The 19,005-nt window shown below is 42.7% G+C and overlaps 1 protein-coding gene across 1 annotated transcript in view; it reads left to right on the forward strand.

Annotated features, from left to right (window-relative positions):
- LOC311043337 (AP2-associated protein kinase 1-like) overlaps positions 1–19,005 on the forward strand; it is a 38,854-nt gene that overhangs the window by 16,199 nt on the left and 3,650 nt on the right. The window contains exons 6-20 of the mRNA XM_084054537.1: positions 61–142; positions 577–709; positions 1,111–1,214; positions 2,006–2,085; positions 2,168–2,331; positions 4,139–4,329; positions 5,390–5,644; positions 6,249–6,436; positions 6,753–6,946; positions 7,041–7,109; positions 7,601–7,696; positions 9,990–10,094; positions 10,380–10,481; positions 11,763–11,945; positions 12,319–12,408. Coding sequence (XP_083910663.1) covers positions 61–142; positions 577–709; positions 1,111–1,214; positions 2,006–2,085; positions 2,168–2,331; positions 4,139–4,329; positions 5,390–5,644; positions 6,249–6,436; positions 6,753–6,946; positions 7,041–7,109; positions 7,601–7,696; positions 9,990–10,094; positions 10,380–10,481; positions 11,763–11,945; positions 12,319–12,408 — 2,036 coding nt within the window. The remainder of the gene's footprint in view (positions 1–60; positions 143–576; positions 710–1,110; positions 1,215–2,005; positions 2,086–2,167; positions 2,332–4,138; positions 4,330–5,389; positions 5,645–6,248; positions 6,437–6,752; positions 6,947–7,040; positions 7,110–7,600; positions 7,697–9,989; positions 10,095–10,379; positions 10,482–11,762; positions 11,946–12,318; positions 12,409–19,005) is intronic.

Here is a 19,005-nt window from a genome sequence, read left to right on the forward strand (position 1 = left end):
CCACTTAGATTGAAAGTACAAAGTACTACAATTCATCGCCTTGTCTCTTCTGTCTTTCAGGTACACTACTCTGTCATATCGTGCTCCTGAGATGGTCAACCTCTATGGTGGGAAGGTCATCACTACCAAGGCAGACGTTTGGGTGAGATGGAGTGTTTTCATGACTGCTACAACAGTGGTAGACCAGCTCAGTGGCCTTGTGGCTAGAGTGTCCGCCCTGAGACTGGGAGGTCGGGGTTCGATCCCCGGCCGGGTCATACCAAAGACTCTAATAATGGGACCCTGTGCCTCCCTGCTTGGCACTCAGCATCAAGGGTCGGATTGGGGTAAGTCCCTGCGACATACTAGGGTCATGTCCAGGGGGTGTACTTGTACATCAAGCTGCCTCACGCTAAGGAAACAGGAGATAGGCTCCTGCCCTATGGGCCTCAGGGCTCGGCAAGGCTTACTTACAACAGTGGTGCTACGCTGTGCCCACAGCATTATATTCCTACAATTGTGTTAATAAATACCCACTTCCTGGTGTCCAATTCAAGGTTATGTGTGTTGATAATATCCTCTTTCTTGTCTACCCAGGCCATGGGATGCCTGCTTTATAAACTGTGCTACTTCACACTACCGTTTGGGGAGAGCCAAGTGGCCATCTGTGATGGCAGCTTCACCATCCCCGATAACTCACGCTACTCCCAGGACATGCACTGCCTCATCAGTAAGTAAACTTCACACCTACAAAATGCTCAAGGAGCTTGTGTGTGTGTGTGTGTGTGTGTGTGTGTGTGTGTGTGTGTGTGTGTGTGTGTGTGTGTGTGTGTGTGTGTGTGTGTGTGTGTGTGTGTGTGTGTGTGTGTGTGTGTGTGTGTGTGTGTGTGTGCCTGTATGTGTCTGTGTGTGCTAGTCTTGGGCCAATATTTTATTATATTCACGATACTGCCTTAATATCACAATATCTCAGTGATATTATTAGCATATTATGTATATTTTAGTAGGTCTACATCACAATATTACATTTTTGCATATTGGCTGAGCCTAGTTTGTACTGTCTAACAGTTAATTAAATGAGATATTTTGAGTGTCTGTCTACCTCTAAAGTACCCTTTGTTGTTGTCTCAGGATACATGCTGGAACCTGACCCTGACACGAGACCAGATATCTACCAAGTATCCTATTTTGCCTTTAAGCTGGCTAGGCGAGAGTGTCCAGTCCAAAATGTACATGTAAGTCACTATCATCTGGTGTTAAGCAGCTGCTGATGGACTAAATCTCTGTTTTTGCACTGCGAAGCCTAGTACAGCATTGTGCATACAGTGGCTTTAAATGCATCTCATTGCTCCACAAAACAAAAACATTAGTCCATAACAAAATGGCATAGAATAGTAGCCAAGCTTTTTAGGCTTTTGCCAGTTGGCTGCCTTCCATTAGCTAGGCCCCTTTTGTAATGTATTGACAAAGCAATGTCAGCACCCAGTCCTCTGAGTCAGCACTTTCCAACCTCATCCACAAAGCATCCTTCGTGGAATATGCAAATCAGTCAATGCAGTGAGGTTCAGATGATTTCTATCACCTTTCTCACAGATTGTTTAAGAATTTTAATTACTCTCATCATAGATTTAATCATTTACTGCAACAACTGGAATACAGTTATACTTGGCACTGATGGCTCTGCTCTTACGATGCTCCCTGAATTAGCCAAGCACCATGCTAAGCTAAGGGAGAACAATGCAGAATTCCCCCATGGGTATACGAGACTGGACCCAAAGCTGTGAATTTCAGTTTAACCGTAGAGCAAGGAAAGGACTCTGAATTAGAAAGGTGGAGGATTGGGGTCGGTGTTGGAGGCAAAGTGTTATCAGCAGCGGCATTGGTGTAGCAGAGATCAAGGAGCCATATTTAAATGCATGGCTGATTTAGAACGCTGATTCAATCAGCAGGCTGACAGCTGTTTATAGTATAACTCCCGTGGCCTGCATGAACTAACCTCATGCTTCATTTCTTTTCACTGTCTTAGACTTCGGCCATTCCTGCAAAGCTCCCTGAGCCCATCAGAACCAGTGAAGCTGTGGCCAAAAAGAGTCAAACCAAAGCCAGGTGACTAAAGCGCAGAGCATTTCAGAGTATACTATAGTGATCCATGAGTGTGATTTAACCTCTGATCCTTCCCCTCTATCAGGCTCACAGACCCCATTCCCACCATGGAAACCTCAATTGCACCTCGGCAGCGCCCCAAGGCGGGGCAGGCCCAGCCCCAGCCTATATCAGGCATTCTGCCCATACAGCCCACCCTCACTCCACGCAAGAGGCCTAATGTGGCTGCAGGAGGATCCCAGGCTATAGGTATGCACAACTTGTTACTATCACAGTGTTTCAGGATTTGGGACAATTGAAGCTCCACTCTGGGGTTATTTGAATTAATAAAATTATATTTTATCCATCTATATTGTGGATTATAGCTACTCAATTGCTTCACGTTGTTAGCTTGAATTCCACGGATCCAGCAGGAGCTGACGCAAATCTTGCGGGAGCGGGCAGTTTTAAATACTGTAACTGTGGGCGGGAGTGTGCGGGGAAAAAAACTACCTGCGGGTCGCTGAAAAACCCACACCATCCCGCAACGAACCGGATATAGTGCACCTTAACCATGTCTGGTCGTGCTTTACCTTAGCTTATAAACACATTAATCTTATAGCTAAATGCAGAGTCATCAAAATATTGTTCCCAAAAGGTATGTACAAATGCATCTATTTACTAACCTACTGTCAAGCAGTAAGTCTAGCCAAGCTGGCTCTGTCCGTGGTGCTGTAATGGCCGTATCTCTGTCTCTTTCTCGTATAAACACAATAATAACCTGTTTTGTTTACACCCACAACACGCTTGATGTCATTGCGCGTCCATTATGTATGGCTGTACTGTATAATTATTGATCCCTTAATTCATTACAGAATCTACACAATGCTGTGGTGGTTCCTTTGATTGGTCCATCAATGAAAACAGTTTTAAAAAACGTGTTGATGACTGGGGTGTTTAAGAAAAAGGATACCAAAGTATTCATGTTTGGTGTAATTGGGTACTTAAGAAGTGCTGTCCACTTGTCACTGAGATCTCTCTCACCCGTCGCAAATGAACAGAAACTCATAAAGCTGGTCCATGTCCAGTTTGCTGCTCGTGTTAAGAGCCCCCTCTGTCTCTCATTCATTCATATTGTGTTTCTGCTTGTAATGTTTTTTGGTCAGGATTCATTACGGGATTATGGGGTACTAGACTGTAACATTGCGGTATTATGCGGAATAAACGGCACATTTTTGTTGAGGGCGGGAGAGGCAGACAGAAATTAACTGCGGGTGGTCTGAAATGAAACCATTGAGGGTGCAGGCGGGAATGGTCAGAAATACGGTAGCAGGATTAAGAAAACAGTCCCACAAGGCGTTATTAAGGGATGTTATGAACCTGTATGCAGGGAGATGGGCCAGCAGCTTCTGCTAATATGCCCTTCTTCTCTTTATGCTGGTGACAACATTCTCATAGGAGCTGACATCCTGTATTGAGTGTATTGAACTGTTCAGGTCTTTAGCTGACATAACAAGGCCTTGTATTCCCAGTGGTTCGGTTTGCCCATTATTAAAAGGCTGTCTAGTATCAAGGCTTCTGACATTCACTGTCAGACAATGGGTAGAGACAACCCCTTGTCTGTGGCTAGCCCGATCAGATGTGTTGCAGGCTGCAGACGCAGGGTGCCCCCCCCCCCTGCCTTTTTGTGCAATCCACAATGCAGAGCAGCTTGCAGCACATTTTTCATTTGAGTTGAATGTTTAAAAATTTGGGGCATCCAGAGTGCTCCTCCAAAAACCTGAGGCACACAAAAATGGCACCCTGCAATGTAAACGCAGCCATCGAAAACCTTCATTCTCATTGATAACAATTACAAAAAGATGCCCCCTGCTGCTAAAACGCATCTTGTCTGATCAAGCCCTTTCCCTATCACTCTTTTTATTTTCACCTATCATTTTCTTCTGATACTGTCTCTTCAAAGAGGACAAATACTGTGCCACAGCTCACAGTGGTAGGTTAATTTTAAATTACTTCTCTTTGTCTGATTTTAGTTTTTGTCTAACAAGGCAACCTTTTAATCATCACTTCCTTCCAGGTGTCGGAATCGGTGTCCCGCCGTCGGCTGCTGTACAGCCTACTCAACAGGCTCCATCCCCTGCACAGGCCACACCCCAGGCAGCTCAGAATGCTAACATGCAGCCACAGACCACACCTCAGCATCAGCAGATGTTTATGAAACAGCAGCAGGCTGGATCTTTCTTCAGCCCACAACAGAGCAGCCAGCAGGTAGGCGTACCAGCAGTTTTGTTGAATAAAAACGTTAATTGCTATTTAGAATTGTGTGCGTGTGCGTGTGCACACTGACATGCAGCCACAGACCACGCCTCAGCATCTGTGTGTGTGTGTGTGTGTGTGTGTGTGTGCGTGCGCGCTCGCTCGCGCGCGCAAATGCCCTAAAACAACATCAGAGCTTTTTTCGTTTACTAGAGTTCAGGCCGCTATGCGGCCCTCACACCTGTATGTCGCACCGCCAATCTGACTGAGAAGCCCATATATGGAGATCTCTGTATCTGTCAGTCCTTGTCCCTTTTATGCCCATTTATGGAGATCCCTGATGTGATCAGTATGCCCATATATGGGCATGTTGATATGCCTGTATATGGAGATCTCTGTATCTGTCAGTCCTTGTCACTTTTATGCCCATTTATGGAGATGTATATCTCTCAGCCCTTGTCCCTCCCCTCCCTCCTGCAAATTTTAATATAGGATTGTATCTGGTTGTTTCCCAGTGGATCTCATTTGATATGCGGTTACCAAAGGTTCACAGCACACCGGTCCTTGTGAGGTGCCAGCTAACGGATTAAACACTAAATAATAAAAGAGTATAGCCGAGTATATTGTGGACACAGAGACAGAAAAATGGCCAACGTTTCGGACAGACTAAGCTGCCTTGTTCAGGCATTTGATATGCACCATAAAGTTGATTTAATTAATGTGATGTTCCTCCTGAGTTGAATTATTTGCTTAACTACCCATAACAACAGCCATTAATCTGTGACCTAACAGTGACCTGCTCAGTTTTTCTCCCCCTTGATATTTGTCTTTTGCATTTCTTATTTATGTCCCATTTTGTTTCAGGACTCATTCTAATCTACATATTTTTTGCTCACACATTCTACTAGGTTCAGCATAGTTCAAGAAATTCATGGATTAAAAATGATAAATATAATATCTAAATATAGCAGCTCTATATACTGGAGGCAGTGGAGGTGTATTAGAGCTACTATAAACTGGAGGCGAGTTGCGTCATCATTGTTGGCTGTGTGGTATTCCTGTGTATCATCAGTTGGTGCAGAACCTCCATCACCACCATCAACAGCTACAGCAGCAGCAGCAGCAGCAGCAGACAACCTCTCAGGAGTCAGTGCCTCTACAGTTCAGTTTTAATCCCGTTCCTGCAGTTGCTACCCTGCAGCTGCATCACCATGACCAGCAGCCAGCATGCCCTGCAGTGGTCATAGTCTCTGAAATTGCAGCTCCCCATCTGACTCCCATCCCTGAGTCTGTGCCCGTTTACCATGCAGCCGATCCTGAGGCCATGGTAACCTTTCCTTACGCCTCATGCTGCCGTTTGCTGCTTGATGGATGAGGGTTGCTAACCGGGTCTTCTATTCTATTTCATGTATTCAATCTTCCCTTGCACTTGGAGTCATTTTGTATAGTATAATCACTTACTTGGGTCATGCTCCTTGCTGGGATTTACTGTCTGTGAGTCATAAAGATGTCATTGTTGCAATGATGTGAATTCAAATCCTTTGAAGATTACACCATATACTTGCCTTTGGACAGCTTCTATCAACTAATCAAAATACATATTGCTTTTTTGGTTGACTTTACTGTAGAGATACATATTGTATGATGAAAAAACAGTAGTCTCTTGATTAACTTACTTAACCCTTGAATCATCATCTTTTTCCAGTTCTGTACAGTATGTCCTGTGTATTTTGCTCTTCTCTCTACCCTGTTCATTACCCTGATTACTGAGGAAATCAATAAGCTGTCATATTTAGAATCAAAATCGATCTTTTCTTTTGTGCTCCTGTTTTCAGATATCTTTTCTTTTTTCTCTGTGGGATGTGGTGGATGTACCTTTTTGTAGAGCCCACTCATCATCTTTTGCTCTGTCATTTCACCTCCACCTGCAGACTCCTGGCCCAGCCATGCACAAAGTGGGCTCCTTGACACCACCCTCATCCCCAAAGATGCTCCCAAAGAGTGGCCACAGGCGCATCCTGAGCGACGTCACCCACAGTGCTGTGTTTGGGGTCCCGGTTAGCAAGTCAACCCAGCTCCTCCAGTCGGCTGCAGCGGAGGCTAGCCTCAACAAGTCCAAGTGTGTGGAATTAACTCCTCTTTGACGATCTGTGGGATCAGTGGTTCATTCAAGGCAATAAACAGCCCATTCATGAGACCGATAATCCCAAAGGAGAATAAATGAGCCTTTTACGGCCCTGTGGGTTCGGCACAGGAAGAATCACTTCATTCAGTCTACAAATAACTCTGTAGGCTATTGACTCAGTCTTATTTGCATACATCAGCATCTCTGTATATATACGTATGTAGCATTGACTGAGATAGATGACACTGCTGATCCGTTGTATGTTTTTTTGGGGGGAGGCTGCTTATGGATGTGTTTATGTTGTCCACAGATCAGCCAGCACCACCCCATCCGGTTCTCCCTGCTCCTCCCAGCAGAGTGTCTACCAGCCAGGTGAGGGTGGTGCCCCTTCAGCCCCTCAGGGCACCAGTGCCCAACCCAGCTGGAACCCCTTCGGGGACGACAATTTCTCGAAACTTACAGCAGAGGAACTGCTCAACAAGGACTTTGCGAAGTTGTCAGAGAGTAAGACCAGCACTTTCAGTGTATATTTTGTATACCTGCAACATTGGCAGAAGGATGTATACTACTACTACTAAATTACTACTTCCTTGTATAGCAGCTAAACCAGGAGAGAAGGGCACAGGCTCCGTTGAGGACCTCATTCCAGGGCTCCAAGCGTTCCCAGGTAAAGTTCACATTTATCAGTGTTCTTTTTCTCAGTGTTCAGGGTTAGGGTTAGGGTTCAGTGTTCTGCTTTCTTCTTCCTTGCTCTGCATGGCTTCCATTCTTCTATGAAGGATGTGTCAGCTCATGTCAAGTAGATATTTCTTTTTGACTGTTTCATCTGGAACAAGAGACCCAGAGGCCCAGTTACCATGCTGTGGTTTGTACTCTAGCTACTGTATCTCTTGGTCTGTTAACAAGCTCCTACACAATACAATCGTCACTGTTACTTTATCCATTTGTAACTCCAAGAGTGTACGAATGGAACTAAATGGACCTGGTCCATTTGGTTCCATTTGTGCACTCTCAGAGTTAAATAACTAAAGATTTTACAGTGTAGTGTTGTCATAAACCTTGGCTTATGTCCTCCCCAATCTCCCACTATCCGTCCTTCTATTTGCTTCTGTTGTCCTTCCTCACATCCATTGTGTCTCTCTTTGCTGAAATATGAAGAAGAAAGATCTGCAGACATCCTGGGTTTGGATGCAGGTTCAGCGTTGCTGAGTGTCCCGGACCCCTTCAATGCCCTCTCCCTCTCTGACAGTCCAGGTAAACATTTTGTCTCTGCTGCATGGAGCATTATACACCATGCCTATAGTTATATATAACATTACACACCAAGATCCTTGGTGTTCATTTAACTCAGAGTGTGCAAATATAACCAAATGGACCCTTAAGGCTCCATTTGGTTATATTTGTGCACTGTCTTAGTTACAAATGGATAGATTAACACTGAGGATTTTACTGTTCATAATTCATATCTACACTAAATTGTGGAATTGGTCCATTACACATTACTACCATCAGTACATTTAGTTTTGGATGGCTCCAGTGGAAATTGAAGCCCTAGTGCTTAGGCTCCTGAGCAGATATTCTCTGACATTTCTTTTTTTATTGGTACGGTTTCCTGCAAATCGTCTGTTAGCTTTATAGCTTTGTTTTTTTACCCTTTTCTTCCTATCCTGTGGACATAGCAGGCCGTCTCTGAGTGGTCCATTGTCCGTTCCTAATGAATAGAGATGGTAGCTACCACTAGATTGCATCACAGTCATAGATCTATGCCTTTTGCGGTTGCCTAGTAACGTCAAGGACACATTTTCTTTTGTTAATTGGATTGCCATACAGCCAGAGGTGTCTGCTTTACCACTGCTGGTTACCAGTTGCCATTCTCTGATGTTTGCCAACTAAACACTGACCTGGTCTTTTATGCTGTCGAGTGTCGTCAGTTCTTAGCCTGTTAGCGTTCAACCTTTAGCCCTTTTGTGGGCTTTTTTATCTCTTCGACACCGCAGGTCTGCAGACAGCACTTGTCTGTGTATTCGCTCAGTGGGGACTGAACTGAGAGGATAAAGTGTTAAGACCGTTGCATAATCAAGGGTGTGGTAAATCCTCTCTCTCTATGCAGGAGTTGCCAAGTTAATGTAGATAAGAGACCAAACCACAAAGGGAGTAAAGACGAAATCATTGTAATGAATTGAATTTATATATGAGGAAGATGTAGCTTGGCGTTACTAAATAATCCCTTCATGCTCTACAGAGTTTACAGGCAGAATTAGCTTTTGTCAGTGGGGATTTATAACATTTTATCATCGGCGTTGATTCTTGACCTGTCTTCCATTGCAAAAGGGCCAAAAGGTCACATCTGCTGTGTCATGTTCTGAGGCCACGCATTCCCTGCCTCAGGTCCTCTATCCCCATTTCACCCCATAGCAGTCACTTGTAAGTATGAGATCATGAGTTACATAAAGAAGGAATTAACTGGTAATTAAACGCATGGTCTAGTTGCACTTAACCTCATTCTTGATTATAACTTGGCCTCTTAGGTCGGTTTCTGTGTCATCTGAGATGCTGTGATCTGAGCTGATCATTATACTTTGCCTGTGTGAAGGGGTTGGCACACTGTGCAAAAGCGACTTAACAAATATGTCCCCCTGTTGTCTGATAGCACGGGTCCAAACCTTGGAGTTGTGAGAGTTGGCATGTGGAATAGGGGTGGTGCAGTGGAGCTGTGTGTGTCTGTCTTGTTGTAGAGAAAGATATTCAGTTATAACATTATAAAATCCTCAGTGTTAATCTATTCATTTGTGACAGTGTGACAGTGTGCGAATGGAACCAAATTGGCCATGGGGCCATTTGGTTCCATTTTGTACACTCCCAGAGTTAAATTAAAACTGAGGATTTCACTGTGTATGCTTGTTTGCTGAATCAAAACCACTGGAGAAACTAATGGTTTTTTGTTAAGTCTGCATTTCTCGCCCCCTTGAATTAGAATGTTTTTTTGGGATGTCTAGGTTTGAAATATTGCTGTTTAAAGGATAGCAGGGCTTTTTTTGTGCCTTGGAAAGCATGGCATTTCACCCCACTAACTGCTTTGGTTGGATATCACTGTGGTCTGCACAAATAGCTTAATTAACTTCACTCAACACCCAAGCACATTGGCAACACATCAGTTTAATTTCCATTAAAATGGTTTTGATTACAATGTTTTACAAACAAACTCACAATATCCAGATACCATTCTTAACCCCTTTTAGAAATGTAAACATTTACTAATATGATCTTGTGTTATGTAGTATTATACTGCTGTTTTATCGTGCCTCAGGTATCATGCTAAGATTTTGCCCGAGTTTCAGGCTTTGTTTTTCTCTGCTCCTATTCCAACGCAATGCAAAATCCTTCCTCATTTCCTTTCCTCTCTTCTCTCTATATCCTTGATCCACCTTCCTTCCAACTCTCGCTCTCTCTCCCTCCCCTATCTATCTCTCTCTCTCTCACTCTCACTCTCACTCTCTCCCTCCCCTCTCTCTCTGTCTGTCTGTCTCTATCTCTCAATGGCTCATAGAGAAGCTGATTGAGGGACTGAAGTCCCCAGAGACTTCTCTGTTGCTCCCTGACCTCTTACCCCTGGCTGACCCCTTCAGCAGTTCTGCGGAGGGCTCCAGCAATGGTACAGGCTCTCATCTCCTTCCGCTCCCTGGCCCTAGAATCACCTGTTAGTCTGCATGCATCTGTCTTCCCTGTCCCTTGCTTTGCTTCTTCTCTCTTTCTCCATCTTTACTAGTACATATGTAGATAGTTATAACCTTCTTGAAGTCAGAAGGGGTAAAAGGAGGGGGAATCTAATTAATGAATTAATGAATATTTACATATTCACACAACAGACTCCCTACTTACTCTTAAAGAATTTCAATACTTTATCTTAATTTATGTTTTCATACCCTTATTTATGTAGCAACGACAGAAATGTGTTTGGACTCCCTGATTCCTGGCCTGGAGGCCCCCCAAGCCCAGCGGCATGCTGGCCAACCAGAGTTTATCTCCACCAGCTTACCAGGTCAGTTTCTTCCACATGAACAGCAATTATCAAATAAGAACTTAAATCAGTTTATTGTAGTCAGCTGAGGTTATGATCTTCTCATCCACCGTTGTTCTTCATTGCTGTTTACACTCAGGGTTTTTACTCCAGGACCTTTACAGCAAAAAATGTTTTATGGTTTGCTGTAATTTGTGGTTGACGGTATAACATTTTCTTTCTTTAACCCAGGATGGCTTCATAACCCAATTCAAATGACACGTCACTGTTTTATATGCAGCCAGCTGTGTTGTCTGGAGTGATTGACAGAGTGTCGCATAATTGCAGGGCAACATCCATGTGCCAAGTGTTTTCTTGAGACTGAAAAAGGAAAACCTGCATTACTTAATTGGCAATGCTGACCTTGCTCAAAATATACCCATGGTCTAAATCAGGGGTGGGCAACTTCGATGATGAGAGGGCCACTATATTTCCACCCTCACTCCAGAGGGCCACATTGCATATAGTATTGTCGGGCAGACACTTCCGTACTTTAATTAATTCCGTACTTCGCCATTCTATGTCACACAAAAGTAGCAAAAATAGCCGATCTACAAGATCAAAACGTGTCGCAGCGCGACACGTTTTGAGCTTGTAGATCTGCTATTTTTGCTATTTTTGAATTGATATCCTGATATTTTTTGTGCTATTTTTTTATTGGAATCCTGAAAAGTAACATTCCTATTTAATTTCAAGTGCATTTAGTTATACTTATGTTAACTTTATGAATTTAAATACAAATACATTTGACATAAAAAAGACAATAGAATTTTAATACTAGTCATAGACTGAAGTAATTAAAGCGGGTCATGTTTGCAATTGTAACCGCTGAAATCCATATATCAGTATTAACCTGCGGGCCGCATTAAGTGCAAGTGGTTGACTTTGCAGGACCCACAAATAGATAACACATAGATTTTCCTGAGCAGTAAAGCATGTTTGTTGCCCCTGAATTTGACCTCGTATTGCCCCCGTCCTGTGTTTGTGTTTGGCTGTCTGTGTTAGCGGCTTGATAGCGTCTGCCTTACAAATGCTGTAATAAATGGTTGTGAATATTATTATATTATTCCCAAAATCACCCTGCAGGCTGCATTGGTTGCCTTTGCTGGCCTTTGACAACCTCTGGCCCACACCCTAAATGAAGTGACTTACTAACGCTGTGCATTCTCTTCTGCCTTGTAAGCTAATTACTTTTTTTTTTTTTTACTTTCTTGCTTTTCTAATTCTTTTGGTCTGCTCTGGCTTTGCTTTGTCCTCTCTCAGACCCTCTGGCTGGGGAGGATTCTCTGCTGGGCGATCTGTTATCTCACCCTACGACTCCTGGATCCCAGTCTGTCTCTGCTCTCCCTTCCTCATCCTGCTCCTCTGCCCCTGCTGGCTCCGTCTCTGGCTCCTGTCTGGATGAGCTGGCCTCTGTGTCACTGCCCCCTGGTCAGACAGCTTCTGGTAAGATCTTCTCTCTGCGGTACCTCACAAGTGAGCCTTATGTCCATCAGGTGTTTAGGCCAATGCATTCCAAACCAGACCAGACCAGACCACCAATCAATCTCCAAGCTTGTCTATACAGAGTAGAGGAGTATACTATTTTGTCTAATGTGATATGTGATGAGTACACATCTAATGAGACCATAAACAGACCCTTGACTCATTTGTAGAAGAGCCAAAAGCCACATAAAATGCATGGCTTTTAAGCATTGTGACTGCCCTGGCTGCAACTATTTTGTTAGAAACTCCTTGCATCCTCCTTCCCTTTTGCTCTTTTTCTGGGCTGCATTTTATCTTCCCGCCTCCGCCTTTACTTCCTCTTCCTTCGCCGCAGACTCTGCTTTCCTCATGTCGGGCGGGGAGAAGGGCACTGAGGACGAGTTTGATCCCATTCCTGTGCTCATCTCCAAAAACTCCAACCAAGGTAAGCAGGCTAGCATAATACAGAGATGAGCACCTTCCCACTAGTCTTGGCCGACATCCCAAATTTTAGTCCTCAAAATATTGCGATATTCAATATCATCATCAGGGTGTACATTTGTATGTAAGCCATATTTTGTTTGTGTGTATATGTGTATATATATTAAAATTGGCTTAAGGCCGACCGGTCGGCAGACCTCTAACGTCACTCTGACTCAGACATAAACATACCTGATACGCCCATATATAGTCATGTCACTATGACTCAGACACAACCATAAACAAACCCGATACGCCCATACAGAGGAATGTCACTATGACTCGGACAAACCCGATATGCCCATATATAGGCATATATGGTCTGGTTTTCCAGAGCCACAGATTCGACCGCTATGCACATAATATGGTCATGTGCATGTATGGGACCGACCGACATAAAATTTCGGCATGCGCATTGGCAAGGACTCGAGGGAGTGTGGTGCCTGCCGCCGAGCTGTTCGGATATCCAGTTGTCCAGAACAGCCGATCCAACCAATAGGCCTAAATATGGGCATGCCAATATACAGGGTATGGGCATATACTAATGACAGGGATCAGGGATCTCCAATATGGGCATTAAAGTGACACAGGTAGACAGACAGATACAGAGATCTCCATATATGGGTACAAAAGGGACACAGACAGACGAGTACAACGGGTACTCTGACAAAGTTCCCGACACTATGACTCAGACATATCGGTCGGATTGGCATAACGTAGGTGTGAGGGGCCGCGTAGTGGCCCCAACTCTACCTGCGTCTTGTGTGTGTGTGTGTGTGTGTGTGTGTGTGTGTGTGTGTGTGTGTGTGTGTGTGTGTGTGTGTGTGTGTGTGTGTGTGTGTGTGTGTGTGTGTGTGTGTGTGTGTGTGTGTGTGTGTGTGTGTGTAGGTATGTATGTGTGGTGGCATTTTAGCTAGCACTGATTGGTCAGCTGCCATGTCAGCCCTAAATGAATGGATATGTGATGTATTTATAACATATCCACATATGGTATCAAATATCGCAATGTTCGATTATTGGCCCAAGCCTACTTCCCACACCTGCTAAAGCCTAGGGTAGAAGCCTCCCCCCTCAGGCAGTGCATCCGCCAGTTAAAGATGAATGATGAGCACTTCATTCAGAAAGCCCTTACATCATCAGTGTTCATGCTGTGGCCATTGATGTGAAGCTGATGGGAGATGTCTTGGATGACATTACGGCTTTTCATCCAATCAAGCTCTCACATCAGTGAGCTCTTTCCTCTCTCACATTTCCTTAGTTATTGCCAGTGTCACGCTGCCAGGGATCCTTCCACTTTGCACGTGTTTGGCTCTTTGTAGTTTGTCTGATTCTTAATAGCCAAAATGGGATTGGAAAAATAATACAATAAAGCAATCGCCTCACAAAGTTAGGATGTACATACTTCTACTCTCTCCCTGAAATGATGCAGCTGTATTAAGATAACACCCAGCTTACAATCTATCTCTGTCTTTCTCTTCCTTACCCCTGTTTGTCATATGCATCTTTCTGTTCATCATCCTGACCTCATCCTCATGAACTCCTCACCTTTACGTTCTATGTTAATATTACTTATTCTTTTGCTTGTTTTTCACGCTCTTACACTCCCTTGGCATTTCCATGTCCATCTCTCTCTGTCTGTCTTTCTTTTTTCTCTCTCTTTCTTGCACGTTTCAGGTGGTCACTCGCGCAGCAACAGTGGCAGTTCAGAGTCCAGCATCCCCAACTTGGCCCGCTCTCTCCTGCTGGTGGATCAGCTCATCGACCTATAGGGGTTGTGGGAGAGAGGTCGAAGGGGCGGTGTGCAATCGTAACAAAGGGGGATAGAGATGGGGGAAGCAGAGGCACTTTGGTTTGATTTATACTTCATCGCACGACCCTTTTGATGAGTGTCATTCCGCAAAAATACATACTTTTTGTTGAGTGTCGTACGATATTGTATAAATTAGCCTTTATTGTAGCACCTTACAAGGTGAAGCTAAGGAGCCAGCATAGATTGGTTCAGTGGAACCGCTCTCTTTATGTGCCTCCTTGGCCTCAACTCCATCTTAACTTGCCTGATAAGCTCATTTTCAAACATCCGGGTTGGCCATTGACAGTTCCATTCTGGAAACAACCCTAATGCGAATTTAGACTTTGTCGTACAACAAGTGTTTGACAAAAATGAGGTATTTTTCAGCTGAAGTATCGAAAATACGTCATTTTTGTTGGGGTTGTGCAAAAAGGTCTAAATGAACCTTTATATTAACCCCCTTGGCACTTGTCTGCTTCTGTCCTGGCTGCTGCTTCTGTCCATGCTTTCCTCACACTGTCAATCATTGACATCCCTCATCCAGTGTGCTGCCATGGGGACCACCCTGCATTACATGTGCATAATATCTGGCTCAACCCCACTACATTGTGTTCATTGTATTTGTATACTTGTTCAGGGTTGACGCTTTATCCATACAAACCACCTTTTCGGCAAACTCATATGTGTCATGGGTCTGACTGTAGCATGATCAGTGCAGTGCTTTAACCCTCCTGGATAATTTGATGCACTTCTTGCATTAGCTTAGGACATTAGCTTTGAACATGTGTAGTGAATGCCTATTAGGAGGCTAACTATGGACCAGGCAACAACACGCCCAAAGTGAATTATCGGCTGCTTGCATTGATTGAACTAATGTGGCCATAAACTAGGAAGTGACCAATGCTTAAGTTGTGGTTCACTGCAACACTAGAACAAGGAAGGTTCTGCTGCTTTTCAAATGGTTTGGATGAACGCAATCTCAATGCACACGTAGAATCTGTGCCGTTTATTGTCGTCAAATCATTTGAATTCTATATAACTATTCCGAGATACACCCAAATAGTAAGTAACCTTGTGTGTAATGTTTGCTTTAGTTAGGCTGATCTTTGACGCAGTGTAAAAATGCAGTTTTGCTCTACCTGTAATTGTGTTGTTACCTCATTGTGGCTCTTGAGCTGGTGTTTCTTTTCCTGGTACTGTAGCCTTGGAAACTACCAATCATAGTGATACATTGAAATCATGAAAACTAAGGAAACCAATGTGAATTATATGAATTTGCTGACAGATTTTCTGTGACTTTGGTCATGGCAGCACACTTGGCATCACCTACAATGCATGTTAAAACTATGAAGGACTTGGATGGGCTTTTTTGTGAATGGGTTTGAATTAATATCTTTTTGCTGCCCCATTGGCAAGAAACGTGGAAAGAACAAGGGATGGTAAACATGCCAAAGTTAGATAAAAAAAGGTTTCGAGGTGTGCCAGCTCTGCCAAAATTGCCATTATGTCTGGTCTCAGGGTCCATGAAGTTGAGAAGATTGTTTCTGTACGCCACTATAGAGAGCAAGTGGGAATGTGTTTCATCCATTTATGCAGTGTACTGTAGGTTTGATCAGACAGGCTGTACATGGTGTTGTCTCCTCTTTAACCACATGAATCCTAGCATCCCTATTCTGGGTATGTCGTAATAGGTGAACATTTGGCAAAAAGAACAGATCTACAAGCTCACAACGTCTTATGAGCGTTATGAGCTTGTAGATCTGCTATGTTCGCCATTTGACATAGAATAAAGTATAGGATTTGTGGTTTATGTGTGATGTTGCACATGTTTACTCCCTCTCCGTTTCCTATTCACATCCTCTGTCTTGTACTTATCTTGTCCTCTCCTCTTTTTCCTTGGATGTCGCTTCCCCCTACAGTAGATCAGTGTAATATTTTATTCATTTCCATTCTGGAAAGATATTCTTACCCATTCCTTTGTATATAAAACCACTGATTAGATTACCGCAATTGTCCCTGGCAGCACTAGTAAAGTAGACTACAAAGTGTTCAATATGTAGAAGCATTTCATATATCCTGGTATGAATAAATGTGACATGATAGTAAATTAGAATGAATGTATGAGGTGCGTATCAATATGAAATCTATAAAAGTACAAAATATAGAACGTTTTTATTTCTCTGTATTATTTGCTAAGCTGTATTTTATAAGAGTGTTTAAGAGTGCAATGATAAGTCCTCTTTTGTCCAAAGTCATTTTGTCTATTTCTCCATTCATGTCAAAGACTGAGCATCAGCTATCCTAATCTGTAGGTGCAACTCTGTTCTTGTGACTATTCTCATTGGGAAGTAATTTAAGCACTCATTTCATAGTTATTTTCATAATGTTGGTGATTTGACCTTTAAGTTGCATGACTGGCATATGTTTCCTCAACATCTTGGAAACGGCACTCTCAGTGCAAGGCAGAGTTTATGACGGAACATGCTTCTTGATATCTCTGATCCTGTAGCCCTCTCAGTTTCCTCTGCTCATAACATATCATAAGCTGAGCAGAGCCACACGTGAATCTTATAAACCAACTGTACAACTTACATTACATGGGAAGGGTTTCCTTCGACATTAAGATGGATTAAGTCCTTAAACCCAGTAAGCATTCCCTTTTCATTTGAATTGCCTTCAGCTCAGATGAAAGTCATGAAACATCCTTGGCATAGACAGAAGTTACCATTGTATAGTGCATATCACATCAGTTGCTGAATCGATCAGAAATTACACTGACATTGAAACCTCCAGTTAACTATTACATGAAGTGTTTACCGGTAACTATGTTTCCAAAACTTGGAAATGCGTTAAAAGCATAACTTTCCATTGAGATGTAACCATTACTATATGCTTTAAGTTAAAGTTATTTCTTCTTTTGTGAAATGAATAATGGTTCTATTCTCACTTCCTCCCAATGCCATATAGACGGTTTCATTTCAGTGCTCTCATGTTGTTTGTAAACAAGCGACTGACTGTAGCCTATATAGACAGGGATAATCCCATAAGACAATTTATCCCATTATGATTTTATTTCCAGGTTTGTAATGTCACAATAATAATTGCTCATATCTAGCTAACCTAATAGCTGACTGACAAGCAAGGCTTTGCTTATTTTGTATCCAGGAAATGTAAAGAAAGTTAATTGCTTGAAACATATTAGCAGTTTGAAACAGTCTACATTTTTAAGGTTAGTCACAGACATTGGCCTGTGGGTCATTATAAGAATTGCATCAATTATGTGACAAATAATTAGTCACTAAAACTGCTTTTATTTTGTTGTTTTTCACAAGTAACGTTGAACAGTGCAGTCATTTGCAAGTTTTGGTGTGGCTAACCTATGCAATTCTTCATTAATGCTTACAATATTCTTAGACACCACAGTGCTGTATTCTGTAGAGTTCTAGCCTTGCCCGTATAGTCTTACTTGTGTTGCTGTGTGGAACCGATGTACCTAGTGTGTTGGTTGGGTTTAAACAGTGACCGGTATAATTACTTTGATTATATCAAAAGCTACATGATTTGGCAGAAAATGTCCATAATATGTCAAAGCAGAGTTATTATCCAGTGTGTACTTATATTTTTATGAATTGAGGGGAAAAATAGAAAAAAATGAAAGGGACATTGAATAAAACTTGTAAATGTGAATGTAACTTCAGTCTCTTGGGTCTTTCTGTATTGATTGTTCTACCAAAGAAAGCAGGAGCTCGCAGTCTTTGTTTTTGGTCTATTTTGAATATTCTGTATTGAATTAATAATATTCAGATACTGTATTTATTTCCTTTTAACTGATGGGCTATTCCTTCCCCTGGTCAGTTATGTCAAAAATTGGCTAAAATCTAATCCTACTTTATGGTAGCAGCTAGGACCCTCCATCTCACTTACCAAGGTTGCCCAATTGAGCAACCTGGGTGAGAACGACAGCCAGAGAGAAACATTTCTTGATCATGTCTCACTTTGTTATGGTGTATCAACACTTACAACTCACTCAGTGCCTTTTCCTTTGGCTGACAGAGCAGTGCCATAAGATTTAAAGGGACATACCAGTGTTTACATTTTTATGTTTATATATTGTCCAAATTGCATCATTCAACTAATCTTGATAATTTCTCTGGTATTACAGCCCACCCACATTGCTTAACAATATTGTGCATTATGTTTTGTAAGGTTAAGTTACTGTCAACTGTCCATATTATCGCTGTCTATCTGAAATTCCATCGGTATAGTTTTAGTGACATTGCTTTCCAAGGGGAAAGTACCTCTTTGATTTTAAGCAACAACTTAGTAAGCTAAGCATGAACAATTACAGTCCTAGACAGAGATATTGTTTGAACTGAAAGCTGGTACTTTCCTTTAATGGCTGCCACTAACCATCTTCCCTAGAGCTGCCAGTTAACAGCTGCTACCTACACTGCTGAGGTAAGACTGTTCTGTCTCTGCTCATCTGTGTCTGTCCCTGGCTTCTAACAATATTGTGATTCCAGTGAGTGCTTTGGCTTCTTGTTTCCATGGACCTACTCACTCCTCTCTGAGCTCCTTCCTCATTCAACAGTGTCTGCTCCAACCCCCAATATCCAAACCTGCTGTCACCCTTGCTACTTTTTTGACTCTGTGCTCCAGGCTGAGCAGGGCAGGTTTTGCTGATGGTTGAGTAAATGTGCATAGAGGATTGTGCAGCTGTTGAGAAAGCAATTTGCTGAAACAAGGTAATTTTATGTTGTAGTGGTAGTGATG

This window comes from Gymnoscopelus microlampas (genome assembly GCF_963454915.1).
Source record: "Gymnoscopelus microlampas genome assembly, chromosome: 4".
Taxonomy (NCBI): Eukaryota; Metazoa; Chordata; class Actinopteri; order Myctophiformes; family Myctophidae; genus Gymnoscopelus; species Gymnoscopelus microlampas.